The following is a 25,094-nucleotide window of genomic DNA, read 5'->3' on the forward strand; positions in this document are numbered from 1 at the left end:
GGTTGGCTACAATTTTCTTCTCATCTATCTCTCACTTATACATTAATTGTATTTGTCTTAGAGCTTGTGTTAAGCTAGCTCTTGTATAAGAGCCAACACCCTTAACTTTTTGTTACATCTCTCCTCCACATAAGCTTATAATAGGCTTATAGCTAACTATTATACTTGCTCTAAGAGCAAGTTTAATAGTATAGCCAACTATTAGCTCCAATTCATCTATAACCAATCTAATAGCTCATTTATACAATAGCTACATACTACACTATTAATATCTAGTCCCACCTGTCATATACACACTGTGTCTTAGAATCCGTGCTACAGCTGGCTACCAATCTATAGCCCTCATTTATCTGCTTAAAATATGTTTGTAGCTGGCTTATAGCACCTGCTCTAATTTGCATGATTTGGCTGCTGTCGACAAAATGATTTGTCACGGGACGCTGGGATCAACGACATGCAGACGATGTAACCTTGCGATTTTGTATCTTGAACATCAGAGACCGACCTGGCGTTCTTTTTTTTTTTTTTTGCGGGGACCGACCTGGCGTTCTTGTGAGCAATAGAGCCAAATCACTTTAATCTTGTCTTACTGTGTATTCAAAACAACTAAACACTTGTTAAAATACACCGTTATTGATGTTCAAGATACAAAATCCAACGCATTCAGCTAAGCTTGACACATCTAAACACAGCATCAGCCATCAGGACAATGCACAGCACTAGTGAAGTGTAACCATACCGCTACACGTTTAACTACACATCTCGCGGTTACTCCCTGGCGACGACGACCACCTGCTTGCCGACGTTGCGGCCGGAGAAGAGCCCGATGAGCGCGGCCGGCGCGTTCTCCAGCCCTTCGGCGACGTCCTCCACGTACGCGATCTTCCCCTCCTTCACATACCGCGCGGCCTTCTCCTCGTACTCCCTGTACCTGGCGTAGTGGTCGGACACGATGAACCCTTCGATCCGGAGCCGCTTCGTGACGATGGCCGTCAGGTTGTGGACGGGGTCGGGGTGCTCCAGGTTGTACTGCGAGATCATCCCGCAGGCCGCGACGCGGCCGCGCACCCGCATGTTGAGCAGCACGGCGTCCAGCATCGCGCCGCCCACGTTTTCGAAGTAGATGTCGATCCCTTCCGGGAAGCACCGCTTCAGGGCCGCGCTCAGGTCACTCTCCTTCTTGTAGTTGAAGGCGTCGTCGAAGCCGAACTTCTCCCTGAGCAGCCTCACCTTGTCGTCGGAGCCGGCGCTCCCGACGACGTAGCAGCCCATGAGCTTGGCGAACTGTCCCACCAGCTGCCCCACGGCGCCCGACGCGGCGGAGACGTACACCCTCTCGCCTTCCCTTGGCGCGCATATCTCGTGGAACCCGACGTACGCCGTGAAGCCCGCCATGCCTGAAACAGATTATGAAATTAATTAATCGTCGGCCATGGATGCTGATCTGCTAATCAATCGCGGCATGCATGGTTCAATTCGTACCGAGGAGGCCGGTGTAGTAGGAGAGCGGCAGGTCGGGATGGCGGATGGCGAAGAGGGCCCTGCTGGGATCCTTGATGAGGCTGTACTCCTCCCATCCCGTCATTCCCCACACGAGGTCGCCGGCTTTGAACCCCGGGTGGCTCGAGTCCACCACCTTCCCGACGCCATAGCCGGTGATAGCCTGTCCACACCACAGTACACATCACGAGCATCATCAGAACAAGAAATTAACAAACTTTTCCCCATGAAAAAAGTACGCGTTTAATTACAGAGTTAAATCAAACTGAAGATCAAAATTCAGAGAGCAGCATACCTCGCCGACGACGAAAGCGTCGACGTAAGAGCCGTCATGGCTGGACATGCGGCCGCGCATGTAGGGGTCGCAGGACAGGTACAGGTTCTTCACGAGGACGGCGCCGTCCGTGCCCTCGGGCACCCTGGACGGCGCGGCGCCCGTCGCGGCGACGAGCTCCATGTCGGACTCCTTGGGGAACCCCGTCACGTGGTTCCTCAGCACGATCTTCTTGTTCGTCGCTGCCATCTTTGGTCTCTCCAAATTTCAGATTTCCCTGCTCTCGAACTCTCCGTCTGTGGCCGGTGGTGCGGGTCGTTTGCTCTTCGAGATTGCTCTGCGATGTGAGGATTGGGTTGGGACTTGGGGTGGCACTGCCCCCGCGTTATATAGGGGACCACGAAAAGGGATTCGTTTTGTGAACACGTCCACATCGTACGTGTGTACCTGGTTCGCCTAAACGCGTATGAGACGTTGCTGGGCCCGCCCGTCCAGTGGACGATCGGGAGTCGAGTCTCGACTTTGGTTACTCCAGCTTTCCATGTGTGTGACGACACCGTACGTGTAGCACGTTGACGGTTGACGGCTTGACGTTATGCGCCTCTAGAACGTGGCTTAATTTACGGGGGCATGTTGGCCTGTTGGGTCTATTTTCGCTGCAGCAAATTGTTGGATTGGGATTGGGATATTATCTGTACTTCCTCGGTCTCAAGTATAAGATCCTGTTTCGATCATTTAGGCTGCGTTCTGTGGGACATGTTCCTAACTCCTATTTCTTGTTTTATACGCGCACGTTTTTTAAACTGTTAAACGGTGTGTTTTTTGTAAAAAATTTCTATACGAAAGTTGCTTGAAAAATCATATTAATCCATTTTTGAAAAAAAAAAGCTAAAACTTAATTAATCACGCGCTAAACGCTGCTTTGTTTTGCGTGCTGGGAGGGAGGGTTCCCAAACACAGCCTTAGTCCTAAGACTAAAATTAGTCCCTGAGTAAAAACTTTAGTCCATACTGTTTGGATCCAGGGACTAAAAGGTACTCAAAGGCACGTGTATCGAGGGAGAGAGAGGTTGTCACTTTAGTTCCGGTAAGTACCTCCAAGAGAGACTAATGGATTTTAGTCCCAATATGCACTTTTAGTCCTTTTTAGTCACTCCTATTTGGATTCTTAGGAACTAAGAGGGACGGAAATGGAGAGACTAATGGATTAGTCCCATGAACCAAACAGAGTCTAAGTATTTTTAAACTTCAACATAGTTTTTTTTTAAGATGATACCTTGACTAACAATATCTATAAATATAAGATGTTCTAAGTAAAAAGAATTGTATTGTATTATAATAGTTTGTTTAATGATAAATCGAGTAACATCAATTTTATATCATTGTTTTTTTTATTTTTTGTTATTAAAAGTCAAAGTTTAAAAATGTTTAAAACTAGGAAGAAGTACGAATTATCCCCCTGAACAATTGCGACAGTATGAATTACCCCCCCCCCCCCCAAAACCACAAAACCAGACATATTATACCCTCAACTATTCATACCGAACATATAACCCCCTCATTGTTTTTGACCGGTTTTGACTTCAACTTGTACACGTGGCGCCAACGTGGCAATCCAGTCAGAAAAAAAGTAACCGTTGGGGCCCACCTGTCATAACCCTTCATCAACCCAATCCCCTCTTCTCTCTCTCTCTGTCTCGCACACGCGCTCGGACGGCTGGTAGCGGAGGAGGCGCACACTCTCGGACGACCGGCGGCGGAGGCGGAGCTCGTCCGGAAGTCCGGCTGCGGAGGCGGAGATCGCCCGCGTGGCCGGCGGCGGAGGCGGAGCTTGCCTCAGTTGCCTGGGAGTCCGGCGGCGGAGGCAGAGATTGCCCAAGCGGCACTTGTACGAGGAGCACTTGTACGACAAGGACACCGGCAACTGCACTGCCGGTGTCGACTTCCACAAGTGCGGCCACTTCGTCTTCATAGTTAGGCTCAACTTCACCAAGATCGGCTGCGCCCCGCGCCGAGTGCTTCAACGGCAGCGTCTTCATCACATGCAACTACTACAAAGACGAGGAGCAGCCGGCTGCCCATCTTACCTACTCCTAGTTGCATGATATGCTCTTCTTCTTCTCTCTCATCAACACCTTACTTGCTGCCTGCCTGCCTGCCTCATGTACATACAGCTGCCCGAACCACCGCCGCCGCCGCCGCCGCCTTCTTCGCCCGGACCGCCGTCGCCGCCTTCTCAGCCCAACCACCGTCGCTGCACTGGAAAGGATAGGGAATCGGAAGAGAAGGAGAGGGGAAAGGGATGAGCGGCGGCCGCAGCCCTCCTGTGCAGCTCCATCTCGTGCGTCGCCGTCGTGGACGCGGCCACCGACACCGCCCTCCGCTCCAGCCAGGACGCCCTCCGCCTCGAGTGCGACTCCCTCCGCCGCGACGCCGCGCTCCTGCCACACCCGCCCCCGCCGCGCCCATCGCCCGCTCTCCGCCATGCCTGCCGCCCGCCTCGCCCATCGCCGGCCACCTAGTTGCCGCTCCCGGCGACATCTGAGAGAGAGATTGAGAGGAAGGGAAAGGGGAAAGAGAGAGGTGGGTCCCACCATGTTTTATTTGTTTTTAGCTGACAAGCGGGTCCCATATCTTTTTTATTTGTTTTGCTGACTGGAGTGCCATGTATGCATCCACGTAGGATCAAAACTGCCCTGGATCGACATAGGGGGGTAATTCATCCGGTTTGTAAAGTTTAGGGTTAAAAATAACTGGTATTAGAGTTGATGGGGTAACTCGAACGACCGCGATTGTTTAGGGGGGTAATTCGTACTTTTTCCTTAAAACTATGAAAGAAAATGTTTATATGTGGGGACGGATGAAGTAGCTTTTTTTTTAAGAGAAAGGCTGACGCCCAGCTTTCATTAAAAAGCATGAGAGTTCATACAACAAAAGACATGAAGTAGCTTTTTTCCATCGTGAATCTCATGGAGATGTATACGTCACTGCAGGCGTCCCGTTGTGCGCGCGCCAGCCAGGCCAACTTTGCATTCTCCCACACGTGCGCGGTTGCGCACGGTGTCCTCGCTGGCGGATGCAACGGGACACGGCTGACGACCGAGTACCGATTGTGACTCGAGTAAAAGATCGGTGGAGGAAAACGCCACAGCTTTCGGAAAAGTTGGAAGCGATGCATACAGGCATACAGCACACCGGGGCTGTTTGATTCGTATTTGTGTCAGCCTAGCCGCACACGGCTCACCGCTCACACATCCCGATCGCCACGTACGAAGCCGTGTGTGCTGTGCTGTGTGGCTCGCCGTCGCCGCTGCCCCGTTGCTTTGCTCGTCCAGACCTTTGGACGCGTCAACAGATAGCGTTGTGTTGCATTGCTGCCCAAGTTCTCGTACACGCCACGACACGAGAATTAATCGCAGGAATCATGATGCTGCACAGTTATTTTCTACCGCGACCAATTTTTTTAGAGGATCTACCGCGAGAGCACAGCTGCGGCGTTGCAATGTGTGGAGATGTCACTCACGGAAGAAGCCCAAAGTTTGCTGGGCTGTACGGAAAATAAGAGCTACTCCAGCTTTAAAGCGGCCGGCGCAGTCAGCCGGTACGAGATCGAAAATTGACACGAACCGCGAGTCCGCAACCCATCGTGATATTGTGGAAGTGGAGGCCTTGGAAACACCAACGGGCCGCTGCAATTTCGGCTCGGCTGGCAGTGGCCTCGTCAGCGGCTATATTGCCTTGACTAGAACATATATGTTTGAAATTTGAGTAGAACTCGGTTTAAAAACATAAAAAAACTGAGATTCGTGCAGTCATGTAATTTTGGAATGCTGGATATGCTTTTAAGATTCGTGCAGAACCCCCTTAACCCTAGCTCCTCTCCTCCTCTCGTTCCCCACGCGCCCTCTTATCCCTCGCCACGCCGCCGCCCGCCTGGTCGGCTGGCCGAAAGATGTCAACGGCACCAGCGAGGCCCCTGTCCGTCCCCTTCCCCCTCTCTCTACTCTTCTTTCCTTAAGCCGATGGCAGCGAGTTGTCCCTGCGCCACCATCTTCCCCGTCTCCACCTCCTCCTAACGGCCCTTCCGCTCAGCCCCCGTCGCCTACACCGACCTACCGCCAACTTTTGACCCTACGGCTTAGGCGGCAGCTTCGCCACTGCCTCGCTGCTCGCTCGATCCGTCGCCACCGCTGGGCTGCCGCCTACCACAACCATCCCTTTAAAGTTGATGAACTCCCACTTCCACCCCCACCTTCAATCCGGGACCCTAACCCGTAAGGTCCTTTGTCAAAGTATAGGGTGTCGTTGGTGTCAGAGTTGGAGAAAAAGGCCTAGAGCACGAATCGTGAAGCTCATCCAATAGTCTAAAACCTATAAGATTTAAAGATGAATTTTTCGTAAGGTTAGCAATTCCTTTTTTTTTTGGAAGATCCAGCTGGGTGCCGGCATTATATTCATAGGAGGAGAAAACAAAAGGTTCTATATACAAGGTTAGCGGTTTGCGCTTTAAAAGGAAAAGAAACTAAGGCAATAATCTCTTGATATGCTTTGCACCGCCCATACCAAGTTCTGGCCTCTCGTATGATCCCTTCGACAGTCTGCCAAGTGCCAAGTGGCAGTTCTTCTCGTCGGAAGATAGTCACGCAATTGTAAGAGATCATACTGATTTGAATCCCATTTTGTTGCAACTTGTTTGCAGCCTATTTGTAATCACATCTGTTGATTCATCCACCGTGATCATAATTTATATGAAGAAAACATCTTTCATCTACAGGTCATGCATAAAGCATTCCATCATCCACAGTATCGATTTTGCCGAAGTTAACGTGTATAATACAAAAGAATTGCGTGATCACCAAAAACTGTATGACCAAACGAACCGAAACACCTCGTTGATCTAATCAAACACCTTCGGAACCACTAGGCACGGCGATGTACTTGGCCGGCCGGTTGGATTGAATTCTCTCTCACGGCTTCCACTTGGACGGCGGCGGCGGCGTGGCCGGGAACATGGGCGGCACGGCGGAGAACATGGTGTTCTTGTCGACGGCGGTGACGCCCGCGCCGCGGCCGCTGTTGGTGAGGGCGACGAGGGCGGCCACGAGGCCGGCGTTGCCCACCAACGTCGGCTCGTTCTGCGCGTAGGTGAGGCGCGCGTCCTTGAACTGGTCGTTCTTGTCCGGCCCGCCGACCATGGCGCCGACGAGCACGTTCGGGTCGGCCCCCTTGGTGTCCCTCCACTTGTACCCGCCGGTGCACGAGTACTTGATGCCGTTGTGCGGCGTCGACGCCCCCCTGTGGTGCAGCCGCCGCGGGTACTTCTTGCCGTACCCCACCACGTAGCTCATCTTCTTCGGGTTATCCCCAAGAATGTAGTTCACCTGCACATGTACATCGCCGTCGTCAGCAAAACAACTTCCAATTGATGCATGCATTGTGAAAATCTGTGATCGATCGTCGATTACACGTACCTGAGACCTGGCGAAGGAGCGGAGATCGTCGACGGTCATGAAGTAGGGGCCGCAGTACCAGCCGGGGACGTTGACGGACTCCATGTAGTCGGCGTAGAGCGCGGCGAGGAAGGAGTTGGCGACGGTGTACTGCAGCGGCTGGCCCTTCCCGTGGTTGAACTGCGCGAGCCCACCCTTGGTGAAGTTGAAGGCGCCGAAGCGCGGGAAGTAGGTGCACATGTTCATGCTGGTGGTGTTGTGGTACCCGATGAGCGACTCCTCGTAGGGGTAACCCGGGTTGAGGAACATGCGGAGCCGCGACAGCAGCAGCTCGGCGCCCGGCAGCTTGTTGTCCCAGCTGAAGACGGAGAAGTCGAGGATGCTGTAGAAGGCCTTGGCGTTCTTGGGCAGCCGCGGGTCGGTGGCGAAGGTGATGTAGGTGTTGTTCCCCGTGGCGTAGTACATCCACGCCGCGCTCCACATGTACTCGTCCCAGTAGCTGGTGGAGTTGTAGTAGTACTCGATGTACTGGTTGCCGCGGGAGTACGGGGTGCGGCGGCCGCTGCTGCGCGCGAACTTGTACACGGCGGCCGCGCCGTTCACGAGCTTCTTGGAGTAGGCGGCGTTGTCGCGGAACACGATGGAGGCCGCCGCGAGCGCCGCCGCCATCTCGCCGCCGAGGTCCGGCGCCGAGCCGGCCGTCTGGACGGGGCGTGGGTACGCCATGTCCTCCGGCCGGTTCCAGCAGTAGTGGTCGTCCGGCTGGGTGCCGTTGATCTTCGCAATGCCCACCTGCAGGAGCATGCATGCACCGTTCAGACCTAGTATGCTTGATTTGACATCATTTTCTTTTTCACTTAATACTGATAACTTCAAATGTTTTTACATAATTTTCCTGGTGGATCAACCCAGAGTAAGAGAATGTGAATCAAAGTTTTACCACTGCATCTTTCATTGTATGCCAAAATGTAGTTCTGAGAGATCGAGACAGATCGACCACTCCTAAGTTTTAATTATATTATTGTTCAGCACATGCAGATGATTGGATGATGAACCTTATTCTACTGGAGCCCATGTGATAAGAGTCAAAGGTTGTTAGGCGTGCCAATCAATTACTGATGGAATAGATTGCTCGGCATGTAATACTGTAATTGACAGAACTGACCAGTTTGCTCACTACGACCTTATTTCAGAAACTTACTTTACTGCTGTAGTAAGAAACAGTATGCTTCTCTGCATTTATAAATTCTACGGTCTTCCAGCTATGATTACAGCAGAAAAGAACCAAGATAGTAACAATGCACCAAAATTTTCACAGATCAAATATTTCTTCCAAGATTCATAATGAAATATATTCAGAATTGGGACTTTGAGCAAGTACCTGGCTATAGACTTTGTCAATGGTGGAAGCAGAGGAGTTGAAGGTGAGGAGCAGGTAGTCGGTGCCCCACTTGATGAGCTCCCTCACATGGTCATACTCCCCTACCGCCTTGTACTTGGCGCTGTACTCGATCACTGACCAGCTGAGCATTGTCATGGAGAAGGCCAAGGGGAAATGGAACTTGATGTTGTCGCCGGCGTCGTAGTAGCCGCCGACGAGCCCGCCCTTGACGTCCGTCAGATCGGAGCCATCCGACAGGCCGGAGTTGCCGCGCCATTTGATGCCGTTGTTCTTCGGGAGCCGGCCGGCTGTCAGAGCAGAGAACGAGACATGGCCAAAATTGTTCGTCAGAGAAAGAAGGGCTGCATTCATCAGTGCACGTTTCAAACTGAATTTTGAGCATGGAAGTCAGAATCGGATGACTAGTAGTACTGTAGTGTAAGCTCAAGATCTACAAGTGCAGAGTATCTGTCAAGATCCAGAAGCAGATCATGCGGCGAGATCTACAGGTACACTAGTATTGCAGAGGAGTACTTCGTGCCGCGTTAAAGAATGGATCAATTGGCTGTCCTACATGTGCACGAACGTGCGTGAGACGCCAAATTGCCAAGACTCCAAGCCAAAGCGCAGCTGGATTTTTGGGAGATTTCTCTCCACATCAGAGTGTCACTTTCTTCAAAGCTGTGGGACTATGAACAGTAGCACAGAACATTCCATTTGTGGGGTTGCAGTTGTGCACAGCTCAACTGAACTGATTAAAACTAACTAGTGCTACTACTCGCCTGTAGATTTGTACTTGCTCGATCCTCTCTCCTCGGGATCAACACATAATCATGCAGCTAATATCACGGGTCAAAAGTTCAAAACTCAGTAAACCTAAGGAAATTCAAGGCAACATACTTCTACTCATTTTGAGCAAATCCGTCTGCAGATTCAGAAGCTCTAACACAAATGGCAAATGCGATGAGATCTCTACTGATCAAAGTCAAAAGATTCTTGTTTTGGCAAAGGTTTCCATCCTAGTTAGTTAATTAACTAACGCACAAACAGAGGATCATATCACAGGATGGAGGGGGGACTGACATTTCTGGGCGTTGAAGAAGAGGAGGGCCTTGTGGAGGGCGTCGGTGTACTGGTCGGGGGGAGGGGCGTGGGGCTTCTTCTTGGGGATGGACTTGGCGATGATGACGGGGAGGCCGATGAGGATGAAGGCGGCGAGGAGGGTCCAGAGGACCCACCAGAGGAGCTTGCGCTTGACGACGACGCAGCCGAGGTCGACGTACTTGTCCTTCTTCTTGGCCTCCGGCGGGCCGAGCAGCCAGCTCTGCTGCGTCTCGTCCAGCTGGTGCTGCCGCGCCGACAGCGCGCCGCGGTCCAGGTCCATGTTGCGGCTGTGGTCATCCTCCGCCGCGCCGTCCGCGGCGATCTCGAACGACCCGCCCCAGTGGTTCGCCGAGTACATGGCTGTGGCTGCGGCTGCGGCGGTGGGCTTGGCTCGCCCCGCGGCTGCGGGTGGCTTAGCTGGTGGGTCGATCGGTCGATCAGCGCATGAAACGCGGGTGCTATTCTTGGGGCGGTGGTGGCGAGGTGCGGTGGCTTTGGGTGGGGGCGTTTTGAAGGGGGAGAGAGAGCGGGCGGTGGTTGACTTGGGTGGCGCACCCGGACTGGCGCGCGCGCGTGACACTGTGCCGTTGTGAGCGGGTGGCGCGGTAGCTCTAGTGAAAGTATCCCTCCGTTTCATATATATTACTCTCACCATTTTTAACGTACGACGCCGTTGATTTTTCGACCAATATTTGACCATTCGTTTTATTCAAAATTTTTGTGTAAATATGAAAAAATTTATGTCATGATCAATGAACATTTGATGACGAATCAAGTCACAATAAAATAAATAATAATTATATAAATTTTTTGAATAAGACGAATAGTCAAACGTTAAATAAAAAGTCAATGGCGTCATACATTAAAATATGGAGGTAGTATAATTTTTGTTTCTTAATCAAACTATTTTAACTTTAATTAGGTTTAGAGAAAAAAATTAGCAGCATATATAACATCAAATTATTTTCATCAAATTCAACATTAAATATACTTTGATGAAATATTGGTTTTGTGTTAAAAAAATTACTATATTTTTCTACATATTTAATCAAACATAAAAAATGATTAGAAAAAAAATTTAAAATGACTAATAATATGAGACGGAGGGAGTAACACTTTTTTTGGATGTGGAAATGTTTTTGCAAATAGTTAGATGAACAGATCAAACCAAAGTAAATGCAAGTTTTCAAATGTAAGTTACTTTGACTTTTTTCTTAGTCAAACCTTTCAAAGAAATTTGATCAGGTTTATTGAAAAGATTAGCAATATCTACAACACAAATTTAGTTTCATCATACGTAACATTGAATATTTTTGTCATATTATGTTTGTTTTGTGTTAAAAATATCGTTAGATTTTTCTATAAATTTGATTGAATTTTAAAAAATTAACTAGAAAAAAAATCAAACCGATCTATAATTGGAACGGGGATATGGCTGTGTTTAGTTCCTTCCAAAGTTGGAAGTTTGGATTGAAATTGATATGATATGATTGAAAAGTTGTGTGTGTATGGCAGGTTGATGTGATGAAAAAAGTTAGAAGTTTGGATCTAAGGGCCTGTTTGGCACAGCTCCAGCTTGGAGGTGGAGGTCAGACAAACAGTTTCAGCTCCACCAAAACTGTGAGTGGAGTTAAGTGGAGCTCTCTCACAAAATGTACTAGAGTTGTGGAGCTGGGTTTAGGCAGCCCCACAACTCCACTCTAGACTCAACTCCTAGAGCAATATTTAGGAGTTAGAGCTGTACCAAACAGGCCCTAAACACAGCCTATATCTGAAAGACTGCATGTTTATACTCGGTTCGCCTGCTTCCTTTGTGACGCTATGCCATCAATTCGAGCCGCCTTTTTTTAAACTGATTTTCGTTGGAGGTGCCATTGGGATCTGTCCAGTACAGACTGACTGATGACTTCTGGATTGCGACGTTAACGGGGGAGTTCAGGCCAGCTAGATGCAGGGCTACAGCGATGGTTTAACTCCATCAGAAGAAGAAAAAAAAAGTAAAGGAAAAAACCATTGTTTTCCATGTGTGTTTGGTGAAGCATTTTCTGCTCCATGCAGCATGAGAGTAGTGGTGGTGGTGGGGTACACTATTTTGGTTATCCATGGTGATGCTGCACAGGAACAAAAGAACAATCCCCATTTTGCTGTCAGGATGCAGAGCCGGCTAGGAAGCTCCTCGCCAGTAGCGATCACTTTTCCCCCTCGCAATATTCTACTCGCACTAGCGTTTGTCATTCGTGCTGGCGTGTGACATGTGGATTTCAGAACAATCTGTTCTGTCTGTCTGCTCGACCCGTCTGATTGTTAATCGCTTACAGTATCACCTCTCCACAGCTGGTGAAACCTAACTGTTCTTGTGTCGATCTTAATTTTCTTATGCTGGCCGTTCTACTAATTTTTTACTCCTGTATCTGTAAATATGGCATCGTCAGGACTTGGGTTTGATTCAGTTGAGCAATCAAAATCAGCAAGAAAAGGGCTCGTTGTCTGTCTATGCTGCGCACCTGCATTTTCAGTCTGAACTCTGAACATGAAAATTCCAGTAAGAAAGCCTCTTGCCTCTCATGGCAGGGTTAAGTTTACAGCAATTTGCAAGCTCAACAACCATCCGGCTATGTGTGTCGGTCGATCGGTGGAGTCAAAGACGGGAGGAAACACATGGAGTGCGAGTTTTGCGTTGGTTTCTTCCTACTCCCCTGGATTTTTTATTCACATGGTGTTAGCATGTTCAAGCCTGGCAAGAGGTTGGCACCAATTATATACGGATCGTTGAAACCTTTTATGATTAAGTAGACTAGATGTGCGTATCCTCCTTGATCATTTCGTGTTGTAATTGGCCAGCCATCCTTCTGTCACCAAAGCGATGGCTCAGAGTTGTACAGTGACCTTTCACCGGAAACAATTGTGCAACTACGTCCTAAAACTGAGAGATTTTCTCTGAGTTAGTACATTTTTGTACTTAATTTAAAGTGTCGGGAGAATATGGTCACATCTTAAAGAGAACAGTGTGTGTTATGAGATGACAGGAGGCTGCTCCGGAGGTGTGGCTAACTTGCTGACAAAAATTCAGAAGCAAACCTGCACATTCAGAGAAGCTTAGGATGCTATAGTATTCTGATGCGTAAAAATGTAAGATTGCTTAATCTATCAGGACTGAGCGAGTGGCATTGGTACGAGTGAATATAGAAATTGATTTGATTGCAGCTGTGGGAGGAGCGAGAGAAGGTGACATGCCACTGGCTAGGGGGCTTCAAAAAATTATTGTCATCGAGTTGTTAGAGCCAGCCCGTGGACATTAGGAAATTCAGACACCGACAAAATCGGCAAAGAACGGCAAGCCGCAAGCATATGTTGTGAGGGAAAAAAATATTCGTCACCGACAGTACCAACTGCTATGATCGAGAGAACGCCTGTGGGCCTGGGGCTTGAGAACCCATTTCCCTTGTGATTTGGGGGGAAAGGTAGAAGAAGATGACAAAGGCCAGGCAATGTTGGTGTCAGGGATGAGAAGGTAACAGAAGTTGTCCAACGATTTTTTGCAAAGCCTTTTTATATATGGTTTCCTTAGAATCCCTTTTTAAAACTACTTTTAACGTTGTAATGGTTAATTCGTTAATCAGTATCCTTGAATAATTATCATAAATCATTCATCTATTCATCCATTCCATTTAACGTGAAAGAAAAATGAGATTTGGAGAGCGACGTCCCTCTAAACTTTTTTTTAAGAAGAAATTGTGAGCGTATGGGGGATTGAACACGGGACCTCAGAGTTGAAATCTCTAACCCTGTTTCTTAGCACAGTAGCGTCTTTAGATGGCTCCTAGCACTCACGGTTTACAACCTCGATGGATAACCAAAATATCATGCCAATCAAAATCATGATATGTGCAAATTTTTGAGCAAATTTTAAAAAGCTAAAATTGCATAAGAAACCTCGCAATTTCCCAAAAAGGTGATCAATTTTTAGTTGGGATACTTGAATTTTAAACAATTTGTTCAAAAAATCATGAAGGGATCAATTGCTCGAAATTCATTCAATGTACTAGATATTCTTTCAAAACACTTAATTTGATCAAAATCCTCAAAATTCGGTGGCATTCTCCTGAGTGTAGAGAAAACATGGAATAACTGTTATAAAAGTATGAAAATATAGGATAATTGACAAAAAAAATCTAGAAATGTAAGGTAACTGTAAAATAATGGAGAAAATTGGGGAAATGGATGATAAGTATGGAAAAATAATGGGGATACGAGGGAAAGTGTGAAAAACATGAAAACATACAAAATATAAAAAAAATGAATTTTTTTATACAACTTAGTTCTACAACCTATAGGAATTTTCCAATTTTAAGTATGTTTTTTTATTCTATTCTGATTTTAATAATGATTCTATTCTGATTTTAATAAATATTTGAATTCCCACTCGAACCCTTTGTGCTCGCTGGAAATGTATATATCTCACAAAATTTGTCAACAATGTAAACGCAATTGGATTTGTAGAGATCAACTTTAGGTTTAGTTTCTCTCATCACCACTTCAGCGGCGGACCCATCTCCTGCACTCATTCACCCGATTTTCATGTGGACATGATGTCCAACTACTGCTGCTATGTGGTTCAGAACTTTTTTCAATCCTAAGATCCCGTGTTCAATTCACAATACGCTTACAATTTCTTCTTAAAAATTGTTTGGAGGGACGACTCTCTCCAAATCTTGTTTTTTGAGTTTGTAGGGGGTAGAAAACTTGACATGAGAAGTCATGTTTAGCTTTTCTCCTCTTCCGTCTTTATTTGGTTGATTATTTCACTTGTTTATTTCCAATGTTTTACCATCATGTTTAATTTCGTTTTGCTTTAGTACGTGAAATGAAGCCTGTCGAGGGAAGGCCCTCGATAGCGGGAAGTCGTGAGACCCCCCTTTTGTGAGTTCGGCCGGGGGCAGAGGCTCGCCTCTTAGAATTCACCTATCCGTCCCTAAGACTGCTGGCTAGCTTGTACACAATCGAGTTATACAGGTTCGGGCCGCTATGGAGCGTAACACCCTACTCCTGTGTTTGGGATTATGGATGAGTATTACAAGGGTTCCTTTACTCTGGAGAGCGCTATCGTCTTTCTTCTCCTAGAGTTCAGGTTTTCTGAGAGTCGTCCTCCTGTCTCGGTGGGCAAGGTCCTCCTTTTATATCTCAAGGGGATACCACATGTGCCGCCTCTACCTACCCCTCCATAGGAGGGGGACCCCACTTTACTTTGACCGGGCCACAATCCGTGCCTTTGCCTGGAAGCTAAGCAGCAGCCTGCCCTTGAGTGGGACCCAGCGCCGCCCCCCGCCTGACACGGGGGACAACCCTGTCATTCCCTCATAAATGAGTGGAGACTTGTGGTAGCCCTCCTTCGAGTGACACTCCGATGGGACGGGTCATACCTACCCCCACTCCGCCGGATACAGAGGCGACGTGGGGGCACGGCCGCCCGTTCAATTGGACGTGACCGGCAACAGGCCGGTCACAGACTGGTCACATCCGATTGACAGGGGTCAGTTAGGCGGCACCGCACGTCTGCCCTCACCGCATTAAATGCGGTGAGGGACAGTTGGCGCCGCGTATTTATGGCTGTCCAGCCTGGGTCCCCTTTTCTCTCTCTCCCTGCGCCACATGGCAGTTGGGCGAGGGCCTTGGGGCGAAGCAGCGGGAGAGCCCGAGGGGGTGACGCTCCACCCCGAGGCCTCCCCCGTCGCTTTCGGGACTTGCGAGGCGTGAGAGTGGGGCCAGCTTGCAGAGCCACGTGGCTAGAGGGGAAGATAACTTCCCTTTACTTCGCATACCCCCGGGTCCATATCTCCGACAAAGCCTGATTTGGGTAAGAATTGAGGAATTTGAGCTACATAACATAAGTACATTTTGAAATGAGACATGTTCGTTGGCTAGTTAAATCAGTAACTTTTTTAACATTTATATATGAACTGGAGAGTGACATACTGAACCTGGAATTAAGAATATAATGTATCTTAAGACAGAATGAATATATATACACTACTTTCTCCATGTCTTACCTTAATACTACTGAAGAAGGTGGGAACTAAAAAATATAGATAGTTGACAGAAGCAGTTGTGAGCTATAGCCCAACAAGTTTAAACGACGCAAAAACATCTAGCTACTACCTATAATTCTTTTTATTTCCTACAGATTTCAGTTCCAAAATATACTTTGAGTTTATTGATTGGTTGTTATGGCATTGTCTTATGTTGTTAGCCATGTTTGATGTTTAATTGTCTAATATAGTCATTTGTGCGGTCTTTTTTTTCCCCTTATATCACTACTACTTGGTTCTACCTTTGTGAATCCCCTAGCCAATGGATAAAATAATTTCTCAATCAGTTACAAAATTAGTAATGATTATACGATATTCTATTTCCGCAATTAGAATTTAAATGCCACAATAAACTATTACAAAAAGAATATGTTACCACAAGCGTGCAATTAATAGATGGAATTCAGCCAAAATGGCAAAAGTAAAACTACAACAAAAAGAAAAGATAAAACAAAAAAGTAGTGGAAAATAGTTAAATGGGTTTCGAATTTGTGGCAAAAGACAAAACTTTCCACGACAAATTTGGAAGATACAATGTTGTTCAGTGGGCACCCTTCTTTGTGATGCTCCCTCTCGTCCCATGTCACATGTTTTCCATGCAATACGAGTACTCACAAATTAGGCTCCTCGCATGAGGTGTGTTGTTGCAGCCGTCCGTTATGTGTTTCTTCTTAAGAAAAGCATTCAAGCCAGACTTCCAACACAAGGTGCACATCAAGTTCTCGGTTTATGCTTTCCATCTCGCCTTCTAGGACGTGCAATTCCACTACCAGCAATCCATTTGGCTTCATAGTTTCTAGGTAAGATCGCTACATCCATACTTGTTCCTACATGTTTTATGATTTCGTTCCTATTTTCTTATTGTTTGCACAGTTTTTGGTAGAAGTGTGTTTTATCTTAACTTGTAATGTGTATTTGGAATGTGTTTTGTGAGTTGAGTGAGTGATAATGATTGTGTGGGAAGTTTGTCTCCTTGATTTTTATGCGACTTCCTTAATACGGTTAGTTTAGAGCAATAAGGTTCTCGAACACAGATTGTTTGGTATTTAGGTGGTGTACATTCGAAGTTTCTTTTTTAGCTGTTTTGTGGTATGAATTGGGGCGGATCTAGAAATTTGAAACACCAGCGTCATACTACACTTGTCATGCTTAATTTATAGTTCATCTTCTATATGCAAGCTATTTATTGATGCCGATATTGTAGATCCCATCCCTTGTATGAATATCTAACAAATTGTCTAACTTAAGTTATAAATCGTGCGAATTTCACTAAACCACTTAGGCTTTGTTCGGTTAATTCTCAAGAGGAAGGGATTGGATGGATTATTTTCCTCCAAATCCCTCCCAATCCCCTTGTGGGTAGGATTAACCGAACAATCCCTTAAGGAAGATCTACCTAATTTTACCCTGTACATCCAAGTGAGCCATTTCAAATAGGACATTCTATCTTCTATTAAAATTTTCGATTATACTGTTTCTTGTGTCACAGATTTCTTTTTTAGCTTATACCATGGTTTCCCTTACCATTTCTAGGAAGGGGGCATTTCTTTTCTCGCTTATACCATACTGTAGTGATTATGGCAAACAGTGAAAAAACATGAGAAACATGACCTGAAATTATAAAAAAAAAATGAACTCAAGGTTACCAGGTTCCAACCGTTTACCGCACCCCGGCAGTAAAGTAAACCTTGGCTTATACTAGCTGTTTTAATATTCTTTACTTCTTTGTGCCCTTTTCAAATAAATATATCTTGTTATAATGGATTTCTGTTGGATGTGTACTGTGTTTTTGGAAGATGGTCATTATTCCAGAGGCATTTATTCCCCTATTCCCCTGCTCATAAATCAGTGTACTAATATAGTTCTGCTGCTCACAAAACACAATGGGCTAATATATATATATAGGAACAGAACCGTCGGTTGTGGCAAACTGGCAATCGTGTCAAATACACTCGTGTATGAGTACATCTATTACTCCAGAATTGTTCTAACGTAAGGAAGCATGCGGTACCATTTTTGCAGAGCCATCAACCAAGACATGGCGACCAAGTACATCGTCGGATCAGTGACGGCATCCTTTGCCTTTGCTTATGTTTGCGGCGTTTACTTCGCCGACAAAAAGGTTTTAGGAGGTCAGTTCATCTGAAATTATGAATTCGCATATTCATCTCAGTTTTGCTGCAGCAGAGAGAAGGTATATATATTTCACCTGTTTCATCTCCTGGAACCAGGCACAACTCCTCGCACGGTGGCAGACAAGGAATGGGGGAAAGTGACCGAGGAGAAGCTCGACGCATGGCCTCGCGTTGCAGGGAAGCCGGTCTCCATGAACCCAGTCACCCGCCAGAACTACGTTCTGGTGAAGAAGAAGAAGGCTTCAGGGTCAAAGAAGGCATCCGAGCCCTGAAAACTGCAAGGAGAGAGTTTGCTGTGAGGTGCTAAAACATTCTGTGGCAGTTACAAATAAATTACATCGAATGGGTGTAATAGATTAAGAATGTTGTTTGAAGTGTGTTACTGCTTAAGCTTTGATTTTTCATACCTGACATGTTTGTAGAGCATCAGCTGAGTGGTGACTTCAAGCAGCAGGACATCATATCATCGAATTTTCGTCAATTTCCGAGCAATCAGTTTGAATGATTCTTCCAAAAGTAAATTTTGGACAAAATCAACATATACAAGGGCGATCAAAAAAAAATCATTCATTTGCATGTTCATAACAAAAATCGAGGAAATATGTCAAATCTGCAGCTGAGCAGCTGCATCCGTTCTGACATTCTAGGAGATGCGATGAAATTAGACATTTGCAACACTACGCATTGGCAAATTATCAAGTGAAGCGGTACATGAAATATTTATCAACATATACACTGAAATAAGAGGCGAGCGCTTTCCTTTCACCGAAATAACACTACAGACTGAAAAAAAAAGGTGAAGCTATGAATTGCAATGAAGCCCAAGTGGGATTTTCAATCCTACTGCCTGGCCAACCACAGTTAGCCAAGCTGGTAAGTATCGCACTTGTTGATCCTTGTCTTGCATTCCTTCAAGAAGTAACTTCATACAGTCACTGGTTCCACAGGGATGCAAAGTGAACCATGGCCTACTAAAATGGGGATGCTCCTGCAGAGGGTGCAAGAAAAGTTCAAATTTAGTAAGTGTAGGGAGTATAAAACTTTCCAACAATAGAGTAATCAGTCAAAAGAATTGTGTGGTTCACTCATACCTCTCGAGTAATAAACGTCCACCTTGATTCGCCTAATAATTTGAGTGAGAGAGAAGGAAGGTCCTCTTTAATCTCATCTAGAGTTAGCAGCTGGCCACCTAGGAAAATGTTTCAGAGATCATATGCCAAACAGGACAGGAAGAAAGAAAACATTCGTTTGCATCCTGAAATATGCATACCAGACTGATGACCCTGAAAGTATAGCACTGGAACCTTGTAAGAAAAGCTGTACACAACATGGTAATCGTAAAAATGAAGATTGCCACTACAGCTCTGGACCTGCAAGGAGAAGGAAATCATAAGTAGAAGTACTGAACATATGTGAGAAATAAGCAGTTAACAGAAATATAAATTGAACAATGTAATAATGTACACTACAAATTTTTACCCAAGTATCATCCCTGACAATGTCCGCATCATCGAAGTTATCACCACCCTTAGGGAGTGTTTGAGGAGAAGGGGATTGAGGAGATTGGGAAGATACGCAAAACGAGGTGAGCCATTAGCTCATGATTAATTGAGTATTAACTATTTTAAATTTTAAAAATGGATTAATATGATTTTTTAAAGCAACTTTCCTATAGAAATTTTTTGCAAAAAACGCACCGTTTAGTAGTTTGAAAAGCGTGCGCGCGGAAAACGAGAGCCAATCTCCCCTATCACCCCTAAACGAACGATGCCTTAGTTTGCTCCTGGAGGACAATTTTATGTCAACGCAACACTAATTTGCAAGCTCACACTACTCATTACACATGTGAATACGCGAAGAAAGTACTGACCTGGCTTCCTCCATGATTACGGTATACTCCTTCAAGAGCCAGATAGCCCTCTTCCTGCAAAAAAAAAAAAAAGAAAGAAAGAAAAAAGAAACAAGAACAAGATGATCAACGATCGCCATGTATAATCTGAAAAGAAAAAAACAGTAATCAAATTCGGTCATCATCGCATAGCACAACCTCAGATGGAACTCCCATCTTGCAGCAAGGCTTCCATCGCCAGTCGGGAAGAGCGTCGTCAACATCGATCTCCTTCCACTTCTCGATCAGAGCCTTCGCTGAGGCAACGAAGTCGCCATGGGACAGAGTCCCATCCCTCACGGTGGTGGAGCCTCCCATGGTTAGGGATATGGGAGGGACACCAGCGGCGGGGTCGGGAGGCGACCCGCGGGACCCCGACCGCGAAGGGCACCAGCTGCGCACGACGACCTGAAGCAAAAACTACGCGACGGCGGCGGGCGTCGGCGGCGAGATCGGGGGCGGTGGCCTAAGCTACGGGCCTACGGCTCCACCGTCCCGAGTCAGGTTGCCTCGTGGCGTCGGGTTGAATTTGGGCTCGTGGGGTTTCCGGATTGCGGCTGGCTTTCCACCACCGCGTGAATCCATCACCGTACCGTATTCGGTGGCCGGAGCTGTGCACGGAACCAGAAGCAGTGGACACGGACGCTCGGCGTTCGACCAAATGTGCCAATGCTCCCCAGGTCACGCACAAGCCAAACAATGGGAGAGGGAAGGGACACACTGACTAGTGATTAGTACCAGGCAAAACAAGGCAACGGTTCTGTTAAAAAAAATAAAATAAAAAATCACTGCAGAGTTATCCACAAGTGCAGAAATCCTGCTTTTTATTCATGGACGAATCAAAGTACTTGGTGACGTACTGACGTTTATTCAATTCAAGGTCTCATGTTTCTCACATACAGCAGTTGAACAGCTTAGCTGGACGGTGATACCTCTTCAGTCTTGCAAAAAAACTCGACAAAAAGAACAGCGGTAAAAACACAACCATCATCCCGATCAACCAGTTGGGGACAATGGATAATAATGGCCTCAAGATGCTATAGCAAACGGCGAAAATCTCTAGCAGCCAAAACTTTGCCGTCCCGATGATATCAGTAGCCCCGGCGGTCAGGCCAGGTGATGCTGGAACAGCGAGGCCATCTCGATCTACAGGAAAGATAGTTTGTTGAGATGAAAATGAATCCAGGTTTCTATCTGACTTGTCAAGAAATGGTACTCACTGCAGTTAGAGCGGCTTCAGCTCCCTTGTTTCCAGCCTTACCACCAGCACGATTTAGAGCCTGTAAAGGTTTGATGTGGCATGTATTTTATTAGTAGAGGGAATTAGTTAATAAGTAGATAAATAGTCCGTGACTTCTCAAGGGTGGTTGGACAATCAAGGAAAGATCTGTACAGTACGCATGGCAATTTTATCAGAAAGCATGTATGATTGTCTTGTATCATTAGTCCACCCATGTCGAGTTGATTCAGGTTCATTTTACTAAAATATTCACACCAACAATGTCACATGACAGCACGCCAAAGTGGTGGTGCATCTTCCATTAGAGTTAAACATAAGGGTTGGGAACATGACAGCTACATTTCGAGTAAGAAACTTTCAAAATCCATTGCTTCTCAAATTACTATGGTTCAAAAGTACAGAATAACTACTTGACAAACGACGAGTTATAAATTGGATATGGAATAATAGAAACTTTGGTAAGATACATGTTAATGAATGATGAATTACCTGGTCCATGTCATCACATGTCAGAACACCAAATATGCATGGGATCTCTGTGCAACAATAAAAAAATAATAAATAATCTGCCATAAGTTCCACTGAGAGTTACCCCAGCTGAAAACAAAAACTTACAGAATTAGGTTCCTACAGGCACTACACCCAAAGAGGTGAAAGCAACGTACCAGCAGACAATCCAGCAGACAGTACACCTGAAGCAGCAGAGTTTGCAACAGCATCGTAGTGGGTTGTGTCACCTCTAATCTGCAAATTAGCATAAGGAAGACTTCTGTAATCAAATCGCACCAACTACTGATAACTAAGGGCTTGCAAAAAATAGATATAAAGGTATTATCATGCCAAGAGCGGTGGGATTAAGGGAAAATACTTTGTGACTTAGTATTGTTAGCTAGACGGGCCTGTTTGGTAAAGCTCCAACTCCTAAATTTAGCTTTAGGAGTTGGGTCTGGAGTGGAGTTGTGGAGCTACCTAAACCCAGCTCCACAACTCTAGTTCATTTTGTGAGAGAGCTCCACCAAGCTCCACTCCCATTTTTGGTGGAGCTGGAACTGTTTGGCTGAGCTCCAGCTCCAGGAGGGGTGGAGCTAGAGCTGGAGCTGTGCCAAACAGGCCCTTATGTTAGTTATGATAAAGCTCCTAGTTGAATTTTGTCCAGTGTAAATTAGACATATGATTGGCATTGTTTAAAAGACACCCTGTAAAATATGAGTTACATAAACATTTCAGAACTCATTATTTGGCACACTGCACCAGGCTATATAGTATCTGAATCAGATAATTATGATGTGTCTGGAAAATAACCTAGACACAATCTTGGAGCCATGATATATGGTAATATGAACAAAAAGGCAAACAACTTACCACAGCGCCAATGCACAAAATTGCATCAAACTTTCCAGACTTCCCAAGCTTTTGTGCCGCAACAGGAATTTCAAAACTGCCAGGAACACTTACAACCTAAACAATCATTTGAATTAGAGTGAGGCAATGTGCACCAAAAGTTTCTGAAACTATTTAGAAACTTAAACAAACTAAGGCTGTTTACCAATCATGGATGAAGTCTGAATTCATATGTTTTGTGGATCACTTTATATGTCTGATATGCAACAAAGGTTGTACACAGCTTAAGTGCGTACCATGCTAACATTAGTTAACCTCTACTTATGAATGCTACATGTGTGAAGTTCATCTCATACATCGAAAGGTTATTCACAATTACAAATCCATGAAACATGCTGATAATATGTAGTTCATACATTGTCAAGCATGGAACAAAAGGAAAATAGTTAATGGGCCTAGAGAAACTGCATTACATTTTTTACTTCAGAACAGTATTTCTGAACAATGAAATAAGAAAGGAACAGGTGGATGGGCATGAAACATATATTAACCCTACAAAGTAGGTAAGTCATCCAACAAGAGTGCTATGCATGGTCAATACTTCATGACAAAAGTATTTTTTACCTTAACATCGGGAACAAGGGTAACAAAACAATTTTGTATGCATGCATAACGGTTACAATAGTGGTCATTATCTAAAAAAATAACGGTTACAATAGTGGTGATATGAATGATGTTCAAGACTAGTTAAGAAAAATGCTCGAACAATGATATGACATTTTGATGGCACAGGATTACTCCAATCTTTTTGAAACAGAAATTCACTCAGAACAAGAAAGATGCATACTGTTATATTTTCTTTTTTGACGGAATATCTCTCAAATGTCTCAAGAGCTCCCTGCAGTAGCAAGTTGGTGACAATCTCATTGAACCGTGCCACAACCTGTAGGACAAAAAACAACAACAACAATAACAACAACAACAACGTTAGGCAGTTGAGGAGAAAAGGTGTCGAGATTTTTCAGTAAACAATGGCGTTTCAGTAAAGCAACATTTTTTAGACCAAACAACCAGGTGTTTTCAGCATTATCAATAAAGCAAACGAATCAAATAGTTCCTCTGGGGAAGGAAGCTTTACTAGTAATCAGCTAGAAATTGGCCAGGAGCAATGTCTCATGTGAAGCACAGAAAACACACAATCAAACTTCACGAATCAGTAAGAAATTGGGCAGGAAGCTATCTCGCATGTCCATGTAGAGCCGCGTCAACTCAAAGTTAGCCCAATCTACAGTCATACACAAGTCAACAATGGGAGAAGTGGAGGACACACTAACTCACCACTCCAAACCTGAGCCCCTGGGTGTTAGTCAACGACCCCATAAGCCGCTGGTGCCCGCCGCCGGCGGCGACCACGACGGGGCTAACCCGCGAGGCCCGAGCGCCTGCAGCCAACGCGGCCGGCCGTGCTGCACGTAAGTAGACAAATTACAGAGAAGAGGAAAAATGAAATCAGGACGAGTAAGAAAAGACTCAGATGGAGAGAAAATTTGGTTGTCCGGCGGGCGCGTACGGGAGTAAGGGAAGGAGACGGTGGCGGCGCGCAGAGGAGCGTCGGATTGCCGCGAGGAGGAGGAGGAGGAGGAGGGCCTCGCGGCCGCGGATGACGTCGTCGCGGGGGCAGCCGCCGCCATCGCCGCCGGTGGGGTGGGGTGGGGTGGGGTGGTGCAGGGGAGGAGACGGCCCGGGAAGTCGGGGGGAAGATCTGGCTGCTCTGATCGGGTGCGGTGCGGATGACGTCGCGGCGTTTCCCTTCCCTCGGGCCCGGGTTTGTAGGTGAAAAGAAACCCACGTTCGTTTGATGTCCAAAAGTTACTCTCCTCCGTTTCATATTTAAGTTTGGCAAAGTTTATAAATAAAATTATAGTAGTACTTATAATCTCTATCTCTATCTTCTCTACTATTATAAAAATTAAAGATGTTTTTATCAGTACTTTGTTACGTCATCCGTTTATGAGTCGGTTTCTAAATCCGTTCGCTTTTAGAAATACAAAAGGAGTTGTATAAGAAAACTCTCATGCTAACCTTAAACGAGCGAACTCCTAACTGCAGCTCATGATTTTTTAAAAGGAAAATGTACGAATTTTTTAAAAGGAAAATGTACGAATTACACCCCCCTGAACTATTGTGGTAGACTGGTAGTATGATTTACCCCCCCCCTAAACTACAATATTACAATATTGGACATTTGACACCCCCAAACTCTTAAAACCAGATAAATTACCATCCTAACTCGATTCGAAGCGGTTTTCAGCCTACGCCTACAGTTAGAAAAACAAATACTGTGGGACCCACTTGTCATCGTTTTTCTCTCTCCTCTCTTCTCTTTCGGTGAACAGAGGAGAGAGCACCCGCTGCCGGAAGGGATGGAGGCAACTGCGGGCAGCAGGGGGGAGCCGAGGACGAGGGTTGGAGGGGGCGGAGGCAGCTGCGAGCAACCGACAGGCAACAAGGGCGGTGGGACGTGGAGCGAAGCGGCGGCGAGATCCTCCTTCCCCTCTTCCCCACCGTCGCGGCGGCACGGAGCTCGAACACACCTGCGCTGCTGCGGCCTCTCCCTTCCCCTTCCCTGTGCGGAGCCCACTGACCGGTTCCCCCTCCTCGTCTCACGCCGCTGCCAACCGCCCGCCCCCGCGCGC

The 25,094-nt window shown here is 46.3% G+C and overlaps 5 protein-coding genes across 6 annotated transcripts; 1 reads left to right on the plus strand and 4 right to left on the minus strand.

Annotated features, from left to right (window-relative positions):
• Positions 1–570: 570 nt before the first annotated feature.
• LOC4336283 (2-alkenal reductase (NADP(+)-dependent)) lies at positions 571–2,132 on the minus strand. Its single transcript, XM_015778159.3, has 3 exons — positions 1,796–2,132; positions 1,483–1,663; positions 571–1,397 (listed from the first exon to the last, which is right to left on the minus strand). Exons 1-3 carry the CDS (start codon positions 2,021–2,023, stop codon positions 769–771), a joined length of 1,038 nt encoding a protein of 345 aa, XP_015633645.1. The 5' UTR covers positions 2,024–2,132; the 3' UTR covers positions 571–768.
• A 4,304-nt stretch (positions 2,133–6,436) lies between these two features.
• On the minus strand, positions 6,437–10,297 carry LOC4336284 (endoglucanase 12-like). Its single transcript, NM_001419636.1, has 4 exons — positions 9,688–10,297; positions 8,605–8,912; positions 7,245–8,015; positions 6,437–7,154 (listed from the first exon to the last, which is right to left on the minus strand). Exons 1-4 carry the CDS (start codon positions 10,064–10,066, stop codon positions 6,741–6,743), a joined length of 1,872 nt encoding a protein of 623 aa, NP_001406565.1. The 5' UTR covers positions 10,067–10,297; the 3' UTR covers positions 6,437–6,740.
• Positions 10,298–16,421: 6,124 nt separating this feature from the next.
• LOC4336285 (uncharacterized) lies at positions 16,422–18,410 on the plus strand. Of its 2 annotated transcripts, XM_015781684.3 has the most exons (3): positions 16,422–16,594; positions 17,817–17,926; positions 18,026–18,410. In XM_015781684.3, the coding sequence occupies exons 1-3, from the start codon at positions 16,524–16,526 to the stop codon at positions 18,199–18,201; spliced, it is 357 nt and encodes a 118-aa protein (XP_015637170.1). In that variant the 5' UTR covers positions 16,422–16,523; the 3' UTR covers positions 18,202–18,410. The 2 variants fall into 2 exon arrangements, with proteins under 2 accessions (XP_015637170.1, XP_015637171.1); XM_015781685.3 differs by lacking the exon at positions 16,422–16,594 and having other exon boundaries at positions 17,782–17,926.
• A 73-nt stretch (positions 18,411–18,483) lies between these two features.
• Positions 18,484–20,365, minus strand: LOC9267916 (ubiquitin-like-conjugating enzyme ATG10). Its single transcript, XM_015781683.3, has 5 exons — positions 19,977–20,365; positions 19,800–19,853; positions 19,200–19,299; positions 19,021–19,118; positions 18,484–18,917 (listed from the first exon to the last, which is right to left on the minus strand). The coding sequence occupies exons 1-5, from the start codon at positions 20,133–20,135 to the stop codon at positions 18,732–18,734; spliced, it is 597 nt and encodes a 198-aa protein (XP_015637169.1). The 5' UTR covers positions 20,136–20,365; the 3' UTR covers positions 18,484–18,731.
• A 248-nt stretch (positions 20,366–20,613) lies between these two features.
• On the minus strand, positions 20,614–24,198 carry LOC4336286 (6,7-dimethyl-8-ribityllumazine synthase, chloroplastic). Its single transcript, XM_015781682.3, has 8 exons — positions 23,969–24,198; positions 23,737–23,864; positions 23,246–23,341; positions 22,420–22,515; positions 21,723–21,801; positions 21,547–21,593; positions 21,038–21,097; positions 20,614–20,963 (listed from the first exon to the last, which is right to left on the minus strand). Exons 1-8 carry the CDS (start codon positions 24,087–24,089, stop codon positions 20,925–20,927), a joined length of 666 nt encoding a protein of 221 aa, XP_015637168.1. The 5' UTR covers positions 24,090–24,198; the 3' UTR covers positions 20,614–20,924.
• Positions 24,199–25,094: the final 896 nt, after the last annotated feature.

The sequence above is a fragment of the Oryza sativa genome, chromosome 4 (assembly GCF_034140825.1).
Source record: "Oryza sativa Japonica Group chromosome 4, ASM3414082v1".
Classification (NCBI taxonomy): domain Eukaryota; kingdom Viridiplantae; phylum Streptophyta; class Magnoliopsida; order Poales; family Poaceae; genus Oryza; species Oryza sativa.